At 29.8% G+C, this 10,513-nt stretch overlaps 1 protein-coding gene and 1 long non-coding RNA gene across 2 annotated transcripts; both read left to right on the plus strand.

Moving 5' to 3' along the window:
- Window positions 1-2,670: 2,670 nt before the first annotated feature.
- On the plus strand, window positions 2,671-3,109 carry LOC107908298 (uncharacterized). The gene is made up of 2 exons (XR_001686962.2): window positions 2,671-2,758; window positions 2,833-3,109. It is a non-coding gene; the product is annotated as an uncharacterized lncRNA (long non-coding RNA).
- A 473-nt stretch (window positions 3,110-3,582) lies between these two features.
- On the plus strand, window positions 3,583-4,446 carry LOC107908297 (MACPF domain-containing protein At4g24290-like). Its single transcript, XM_041088822.1, has 2 exons — window positions 3,583-3,838; window positions 4,281-4,446. The coding sequence occupies exons 1-2, from the start codon at window positions 3,600-3,602 to the stop codon at window positions 4,387-4,389; spliced, it is 348 nt and encodes a 115-aa protein (XP_040944756.1). The 5' UTR covers window positions 3,583-3,599; the 3' UTR covers window positions 4,390-4,446.
- The last annotated feature ends 6,067 nt before the right edge of the window (window positions 4,447-10,513 follow it).

Here is a 10,513-nt window from a genome sequence, read left to right on the forward strand (position 1 = left end):
AAGGTCATTTTGTTGTCATTTTTCAATTTTGAGCCCTAAACATTGTAATAACATTAAGGGCATTTCAGTCTTTTAATTATGCCCTATATAAACCAAACTTTATTCTCAATTTAGAAAAGAGGAATAGAATAAATAATAAATGATAATTCTTAAGGTTAGATTAGAATAAAGTTCTCCTTTCTAGCTTTCTTAGTAAATTAGGTTTTCATTTCATTTTCTTATTTGAAATTTCTCTTTCAATGTTAAAGTTTTGCAAGTGGAGAATGTTTAAGATGCTTGCACTTATCTCGATTTATCAATGAGCATTTCTCTTTTTATTCTCATTTTTATCTTTTGTTCATTAAGTGTTTGATAGAATGTTTGTATGAAAATGTGAATGACACTTGTGCTATTATGATAATCTTACATGGATTGATTGATTAATTAATTCTTTGATTAAGTGTTTACTTATCTTCGATTAGGTGTTTATTCATTTTTTCCAAACTTCTTAAAATACTAAATTTGACGACTCTAGTAGAAGATTTAGACAAATGAGACCGAGAGGAGAATTTGTCGTGTAAGAATTTAGTAAAATTGTGCTAAGCATTGAGATCGAGAGGAGTACCGTATGACTAGGTGAGACCAAAAGGGTAGTTAGGGTGGTAACTCTTAATTAGGAGGAGACTGAGAGGGTAATCTTAGTTAAGAGTAGTAAACAACTCAATTGAAATAATGTATTAGCTTAATTGGAAATTAGTAATTTGATTAATTTTAAGCTAATTAGCTCACATTGTTTAAATAAGAGATAAAAAATTCTTTGATTCTTTTAGATGTTAATTCTAGGATTAGTTTTACGTTAAACTCTCTCATTGGTTGCATTACTAATTCACTAATCAATTAGATTAATACTTGCTTTGGAATAATTAATTTGATAACACCATTTACCAATTTGTCAATCTCTTGGGTTTGATCATTAGAATACTCTGTATTACATTGTAATTGCAACACCCTATACCCGACTCGGTCGTTAAGTCTAAGCTACAGGATGTCACATTTGTTGCCGAAACAACTACGATCAATTACAGTTCAATTTAATAGTTTATACATACTACTTAGTTCAAATCATCATTCACACATAATATATATTCATTTTAGGGTTAAAACGAGCTTACAAAAGCTCTTTTGATAACCTGAGGTCGATTGAGGACTAAAAAGAAATATTTCAAACTATTAGATTGACGTCATGACCCCATGGTTATTACGTCGCGACCTTATCAAAACAGTAAATTTCGTCACAACATCAGAAATTTAAGGTCACAACATCGCTCTCTATTGATTCAAGTCAAGACAATGGGAGCCTATCAATCGTGACGTTACCACCTATTTGTATATTAACATAGGTGCTTTTGACTAGTATTATAAATATCACAAATTGGCTCGATTTTGAAAAATTTTAAACTTCCACTGTAATAATAAATTATTCTCATAACCAGAATTTTTCAACAAGTAACTCTTTGAAAATAATTATTACAATCTCAATAATCAAAATACAATCAATTGAATATATGCTCTCCAAAATCAACAACAGTATCTCGATGAAATCTCAACATTTCAATGACTTAATTGATTTACACGAATCCAATCCATTCTTCAAATGTCAATGATTGGTTTCTAAATATGAACCAAAGTATCTTCAATAACAACGCATTAACAGATCCAAAGACTTTCTTCATTAAATTGCCAAATCAAATAATAACCACATTAATGGTAGCTTACAGTTGGAATTGTCGAGTGTCACTTAACAACTATCAGCTTGTCTTGCCTCAACATAAGCCATCAAAACCCTAAGTGTGAGTGATGAAGATGATGGTGAAAGTGGTGAAGAAGAGCGCTCAAATGTGATTTTTTTAGAAGTTAGTTTTGCAAGAAAATGGACGAAAATGATGATGGATTGAAGAAAGAATGGAAAATAAATGGCAAAAGAAGAAATATTGAGAGTTTCTTCTTTTTCTCCTAATGGTCAATTGGTGATGTGAAGAAATGGTGGTTCTTCCTCATTGTCATTTTAAAATTATTATTATGCGGTTAAAGAGTAAAAAATATTATGATACGCGAATAGAATTTTTAAAGAAAAATTTCAATTTAATATTTTAAAAATCATTTCATCACCACACATACCTATAAACATTAGCAGCATGTTTGGTTGGGTGTAATGGTTATAATCGGTGGACCCCACGTAATCCCCCTTTAATCCTTTGTTTGGTTCAGTGTATTGCTATTACGGGTCTAATACATTACAGACCTAATCCTCAAAATCCACCGATTTCTATTCCGAAAGGAAAGCTCAGTTTTGCTGCTAAGTTCTCACGATTTATTCTACCCTGTTTTACCCTCCTAACTACTTCTTCTGATTTCTTCTGATTCCATAACTTTTTCCTTCCTTTCGGCCTCTACAACAGCTTCTTTTTCATCACTCATCAGCAGACTGCTTCTTCTTCTTCATTCGCTCGCCGACCGCCAGTCATCTGTGTCCATTTTCAGACAACGGTGTCTTAATAGTTCGTATTCCGTAGGACACCAGTACGAGAGGGGAAGATCCGTGTGGGTGTTCTCCATTGCCTGACATCCTTATACAAGAAAGGTTTTTTTTTTTTGCTAACATTTTACATCTCATTCTGTTCTCTGAAAACAATTGAATTTTGACCACACGCCAAGCAGCCCGAGCCCTTCTAGTTTTTAGTGATTACACTTCTCGGCTCCGGGCACTTAGCTCCTTATGGTTAGCCCGACCTAGAAACTGATATTATTTTATTCCATGAAAGCTCAACTTGACTACATTAATGCTTTGCACAGAGTGTTCTCCCTATTTCACCTTTTGGTACCCATTGACGATTCTTGGATGGTGAAGCATAATGTGAAATATAAATTTTGGTTGCTGTGGTTTACACTCACTGGCCTATGGAAATGGCAATAATTTAGACGATTGCTGTATATTAAGTAGGATCTGAGCAAAATGTGTTTGTGATTGTGTGTAGTAATCTCACATGTGAGGCAAATCTTCCAAAACTTTGACCATCTTGTAATCACCTTAAGTGCAATGCTAACTTAGATAGTTCAATGCTTCCAAGTATTTAACCATCCACATATCATATTAGCATCAATTTTTCTCTGAATTGGCTATCTCTCTATATTACAATGTCTAATGTAATCAATGATGGAAATGATCCACAGAAGTTATTTACAAGTAACAAGATATTATGAACCACGATGTTGAACTCCCAGGCAGTTGATTTTGCATCTTACTTGTTCATGAATGTTTGGTCTCCACTGGCCTGTAAACTTTTCGCCTATCCTTCCTTCCTGCAAGTTACCATGAATGTTTGTTCATGAATTCTTAAATAAAAATAACAACTAGCTTGAGGTTAACTAATTGTTAATAATGGCTGATATTAATCAGATAGCTACTGTCTATCATGCTGAAAACTTCTGTAACCTTAACGATGAAGAAATCTGGAAAAAGAAAAGGCTAGAAAAGTATATAGAATTATGGAGTTTGTTCAATTTGGTGTTTTATTGATGTTGTACCTTACATTTGTTCCAAAATCTTATTTCTTTTACAGATGTCTGAGTTACTTAATCAGAAGTCTTCTATACAAGGAAAAGTTCCTTCAGGGTATCTTAACAGTATCTTCGATTTGAGTGGAAATTGGCTTCATGATGCTGCAGACACCAAAACTCTCGCTTTCGATGGTTACTTTATTTCGTTGTATTATTTACACCTTACAGCATCTCCACTTGTTCTAAACGACAGAGTTAAGAAGTCTGTTCCACCTCATTGGGATCCAGCAGCCTTGTCTAGGTAAGTTTTCCACATATTGTTTGCACATTTTTGGCATTAAGAATCATATGGATTAAAATATATTATTGTTATGCTGAATTAAAGTGGTTCTCAACTGGTTAGGTCGATCATGTGGCCGTATGCTGTAAAAATATAATGTAACTAATTATATGTGGGATGATGAAGGAGCTGCAATATGTGTTTTCAACTTTCTTATGCAATTTTAGCTAATTTCTAAACATTTTCTCTCAAAGAAGTAGAATTCTGTTTATTGATCATTAGATTGAACTTTCGGCATATAAACTGTTACATAATTGTGCTTCTATTGCCTAATTGGAAAATTTTGAGACAATGATAAGTTACTCTAGTCCATCGTAAAGTTATAAAATTGATGCTGCTGTTGTTGTTGTCAATAGTTGTAGTATAATCTGCAGTATATATCTAATAATTTGTGTTTTGGTAGGTTCATACAGACATATGGAACACACATAATAGTCGGCATGGCTATCGGTGATCAAGATTTAATGTGTCAGGCAAAACTCTTCCTCTACAATTCCTACATCCGAGCTTAGAGGGTATTTGGAGGACCTCGGAGATGTTATGTTTTCAGATGGGAAAAGCCCTTCATTAATACAAAGAAAATCAAGAGATGGCAAACAAAAAGTATAAGCACCTCATTTATATTTAAGGGCCCTTTCTTCTTTTGTTCGGTAAACACTGATATTTTTACTAAATGTCGTATATTTATGTAGGTGCCCGACATCTTTAACCGTATTTTGCAGTCAAGCACCATGCAGTTGGCCAGCATTGCAGAAACATCAAGCGTTCGGCACATTGAGGTACTAAGCCATTGAGGGCTTGGTGGTGATTGGCAAAACCCCTTTGCTTTCGAACCCCTTGTCCTCTGTCTCTATGGTTTTCTGATTCCAGTTCTTTATTCTTAAAAATCAGATCTAAATTTGTTTATTGTGATTGCGATTCTGTTCGTTCTAAATAACTTTCTCATTGACAAAGTAAGTATATGTCCCATAAAGAACTGCAAAAAGTTCAAAAACAAAGAAAGTAGCGTTAAACCACTAATGAACATGTCTAGAAGTATGTATATGGTATATGCCCCATGTTTTGAAGTCTTTACTCTTTAGCATGTCTAAGAGAATGTGTATAGTATTTGCATGTTGAATTTTATATAAGCAAATTAAGTGATCAGTTTACTAATGCAGGGAAGAAGCAGATGAGTTGTGCCAAACGCTGGAGGAGAAAGAGGACAGTTCATGTACTACCTCAGATCAGTTTTCTTGTATCACAATATAATGAACCTTGCTAAACAAGTTATGCGTGCAATTTAGTTGGAGAGGTTTTTTGTTGGGTCATGTAAGACTTTTGTTGGTTAAACTATTAGAAATTCAAGAGCAATTTGGGTCCTCTAATATAAAAATGAGCAATTTAGTCCTTATATAATTTGTTTTGAAGTAAACAAGTAACTTTTGAATAGTTTTAATATTTTTCTTATCTAAATGCTCGTGGAAAAAATTGAAAATAAACATGTCTAAAAGTTTAATCATAAAAAATCCATCTTTCTACAGAAAATAGAACAAAAAAAAAGTTAAAATGAACGAAGAAAACAACATTGAAGACCAAAATTGCTACAAGTCAAATCTAGAAACAAAAATGAAATTGAGAAAATAAAATTTACGTTCTAAATTTTAGAATTCGAAATTGTTGATGCACAAACAATAGAATCCTAATTTGTCAATGGACAGAAAATCATTGATGAGATGAGTTGAAAGGTGCTTTACGGTCGAAAATGGAATACATAATTGGGAATATGAAGAAAAACCCTAATTCATTATGTTGTTAAGTAAATTTAACTTAGGTTGCTGATGGTAAAGTAACAATCATAAAATCATTATTCAAAGTCAAGTTTAAATATTTTAATATTTGATAGAAGAAATTGATGAAGTTTGTTGATACAATCATAAGAATATTTACTACTAAGAATTTTATTAAATTATATATTTTTGTTAAATTATATTTAATAATAATTATTTTAAATTATATTTTATAGTATTATATATTATGATTTTAGTAAATTCATATAAGAATATTTAATACTAAGAATTTTATTAAATTATATATTTTTGTTAAATTATATTTAATAATAATTATTTTAAATTATATTTTATAATATTATATATTATAATTTTAGTAAATTCATATATTTTATTAAATTATATATTTTTATTAAATTATATATTTTTATTAAATTATATTTAATAATAATTATGTTAAAATATGATTAAATTATTGATTATTTATATTAATAATCTTATTAAAATTTAATAACAATAACAATAATCATTTACCTAAACAAATTTATGCTAAGGGTATTCTAGTCATTTTAGTTTTTTCCATTATACTATTACACCTCCATTCCATTCAACCAAACACAAGATTACTATTACGCCTCTATTCCATTACATTCAACCAAACAATTGATTTGCTATTACGCCTCTATTCCATTACGCCTCTATTCCAATACAGCGAACCAAACGTGCCCTAATACTTAAACAAAATTATCATTTGTAGTTCAACTCATTTTTTTTATCTGATTTAGTCCAAAATTCAGAAAATAACTTAAAACATTATTCATGACTCCACCATAATTCAAAGATGAATAAATTCATAGAAATTAGATTTTTATATCGGATTGATGGTTGGATAATTCAAAATAATCTCATTCATAAGGTCAAAAAATTTTAAGGACATTACAAAAACAAATTCGAGTCTTAAAAATTAAAGTTAATTCAAGTGTTTCAAAATAAATCAATTTTAAGCCTTTAAAATCAAAATTGGGACTTATGAAACAGATAATAAGCTTTATAAATAACAACTAAATTTGAATTTAAAAGCAAATAAAAACAACTCAAATTGAGCTTTTAAAAATGTACACTTTTTCTTAAATTAGACCCACTTCATTTTAATTTAAAAAATTCTATTTTATTCCTCTCTTTTTTTCCCTTTCGACTTCTTTACCTTTACAAAATGAAATTTAACAAAAACTGATGTTATTATTACCTCTCATAAACAACATAAGCGGATATCCAAATATTTACCTCATTTCATGCCAAAATTCTAAAGATTAAAATAAATTAAACTAGAAATAATTTCAATTTAATTTCAATTTAACTGAATTTTTCTAACAAAATTTAACTGAAATTAAAATTTAACTAATTTAATTCAATTAATTTTTAAATCTTTAAAATTTAACGAAAAAGAGTTTAACCTAACCCTCTTTAATTAAATTGATAACAACTCAATTTTAAAAATTGAAATAATCATAGAACCCTAAACAAAATTAGGTCTCTACAAAATCTATGATCTTGGCAAAGTATAAATATAGAGTGAACTAGAATTGAATGTGGCTAAGCTCCTCGTCCCAAAGCTGAAAGAGATAAAATTATGTAATAATTTTAAAAGAAAATTGGCTAATATAGTAAAAAGGCCTTTAAACTACCATGTTTTATTTACACAAGCTCTTATAATATTTTTTAATTAAATAAGCCCCTAATTTATTATTTTTACTCAAGATACTATTAAAGGTATTATAAAACAATCAAATAAAAGAACACTTAAAGTAAACAGAGAATTTTCTTGTATCTTCTTTTTATTTACAAAAGAGTTCTATATATAAGTCATTGACATTCAATGCAACATAAATGAATGAAGCTTTTTTAACTGCTTCATTAACACGTACATTAAGCATCTTTAATAATGAATGGGGGGTTTAACTCATTACTTTCATAAATGTTTAAAGGTTATAGACATCCATTTAATGTATTTACAACACTCTCCCTTGGATGTTTTTTAAATAAAAATGTGTCTCGTTAAAACCTTTATTAGGAAAAATCCTATGGGATAAAAACCTAATAAAGGAAAAAGAATACACAATCTCCTATTACAAGTTGTCTCTTTAAAAACATTTACCAGGAAAACCTAGTGGTACAAAACCTTGGTTAAAGGAAAAGAGTGCAACGTGTTTTTGACTCCCCCTAATTTTGGGAATGTTGTTTCATCAAAATGACAATCAATAAATCGTGCAGTAAATAAATCTCCAGTTAATGGTTCAACATATTTAATTATAGAAGGAGATTCATAACCAACATATATTTCCAACCTCCTTTAAGAACTCATCTTTATGCGTTGTGGTGGAGCAATTAGAACATATACTGCACATCCAAAAATTCTAAGATGGGAAATATTTGGCTCCTAACCAAGAGCCAATTGTAATGGGGAGTACTTATTATAACTTGTTGGCCTTAAGCGCACAAGTGTTGCTGCATGCAAAATAGCATATCCCCAAGTTGTAACAGAGAGTTTTGTTCTCATAATCAATGGTCGAGCTATTAGTTGGAGGCGTTTGATAAAAGATTCAGCTAAATTATTTTGTGTGTGAACATGAGCTACAGGATGTTCAACTTTTATCATAATTGACATACAATAATCATTAAAAGTTTGGGATGTAAACTCACCAGCATTATCAAGACAAATAGTTTTGATTGCATAATCTGGAAATTATGCTCTTAATCGAATTATTTGAGCAAATAGTTTCACAAATGTCAGGTTGCGAGCCGATAATAAACACATATGTGACCACCTATTAGATGCATCTATCAATACCATAAAATATCTGAATGGTCCACGTGGTGGATGAATGAGCCCGCATATATCACCTTGAATACGTTCTAAAAATGTGGGAGATTCAATCCCAACTTTAGCTGGTTATGGTTTAATAATTAATTTTCTTTGAGAACAAGAAACACAAGATAAATCCTTGAATTCAAGAATCTTTTGGTTCTTTAATTGGTGTTCAATTGAATTCTCGATGATTCTTCGCATCATAATAGATCTGGGATGGCCTAATCAGTCATGCCAAATAGTAAAAGTATGTGGTTCTACAAACTTCTAGTTTGTAGTAACATGTGACTCAATTACACTAATATGTGTATAATATAAACTTAATGAAAAAGCAGGTAACCTTTCCAAAACATATTTCTTTCCATATTCAACATTTGTAATATATAGATATTCAATATTTTTCTCATTCATAGTCTCAATATGATATCCATTAAGACGAATATCTTTAAAACTTAATATAAAAATGTCAAAATAACATCAATTTTTTTAATGGTTCTCAAATAAATTTACCACATCTAGGTAAGTTATATTATTAAGGTCATTAAATTTATCACCCTCGTAGGCATGGTCAGTTTTAATATTATAGTGAATATCTTCAACTTTTGCCTCCATTTCATCATTTTGAGATATAAAAATTGTCTCCATATGCTTTCCTTTCTTTTTAATGGATGCTTGATAAAGTTTCACTAAATGCTCAAACGTATGGCAGGTACATGACCAATGCCCCTTCATACCACATCGGTAGCATATATTCTCAACAATCTTTGAAGGATTATTTTGACCACTTCTTTCTTGTCTTTCATTGTTATTCTTTTTCTGGTGGTTAGAAGTATCATTATTATGACCACCATGATAACGATTACTAGTACGTCCTTGACCACGTCCCCCACTACATCCACGACCACAATCACGACCTCTATATTTTCTATTTTCATAATTGTAATAGGCAAATTTAGCCCGGGCTCACAAAAAATAATAAACCCAAAATAATAAAACAAAGTCCAAGTCCAATCCAAAATTATATCATTTGGCCCAATCGGAATGACCCATTACATGAAAAGGTTGAAGGTCCATCTACAAGCTTGACGCATATAGAAACATAATCTTCAAGGATATCCAATCTTAGATATGATATGCAATCTTAGAAGATATGATTTTGTAATCTTAGAGATTTAATTTGTAGATACCCTTTAATCTTAGTCGTTGATGTAATTGATCTTTACTGTTGGATTTGGGGAGGCTCAACTATAAATAGAGGTCTCTCCCTTCATTGTAAAACACTTGAGTTTGGAGCAATAGTAATTCTTAAGAGCATTCACTCAAATTTCTCCCTCTCTTGCGTTCTTATTTTCTGTGGCTTGTTCTTATTTTGTTCTTTGTTCATCTTCATTTATTTTTAAGTTGCCTTCATTTGAGTTGGATTTTGGTGGAGGAATTTCGTTGAATCTTTATATTGTGAGAGTTAGGCTGACTTAAGCGTTTTTTTTAACATTTTTTATTTATCCATTTAATTGTTTAATCATTAATTATTCTTTTACTTTTATTTGTTTATTTATCCATCAACTTTCTTATTTACATATTTTTCATTCATTTAACCATTCTTATCATTCTTTTATTTTCTTCCATTAATTATATATTTTATTTGTTTTTAATATTATGTCACATATGTTGTTTATTTTTTAAAAACTCGTGTTATAAATCATCCATTTTAAATTGTTTGATTATTTGCTTTAATTTTTTTCCATATATTATCAATTGCAATTTTTTTATACTATCTATTTTATATACCATTTATTTTTAAGATGTTTTGTGTATAACTTGTTATAAATTCCTTATTACACAATATTTATTTTTAAACTCATTTATATATTATTACTTTATATATTACCTATTTTCATTTTTTATATATTATTTATTCCAAACTTATACATATATTACCTACTTTTTTATATATAGTTTATTTATTGATTTGTATATTGTTGATTTCAAATTTCTTTTTCC

This window comes from Gossypium hirsutum, chromosome D02, assembly GCF_007990345.1.
Source record: "Gossypium hirsutum isolate 1008001.06 chromosome D02, Gossypium_hirsutum_v2.1, whole genome shotgun sequence".
NCBI classification, from domain to species: domain Eukaryota; kingdom Viridiplantae; phylum Streptophyta; class Magnoliopsida; order Malvales; family Malvaceae; genus Gossypium; species Gossypium hirsutum.

Coding starts and splice junctions, on each gene's coding strand:
- LOC107908297 (XM_041088822.1), top strand. CDS start 3,600: ATGTCTGAGTTACTTAATCAGAAGTCTTCTATACAAGGAAAAGTTCCT. Junction 3,839..4,280: donor GATCCAGCAGCCTTGTCTAG/GTAAGTTTTCCA, acceptor GTGTTTTGGTAG/GTTCATACAGACATATGGAA.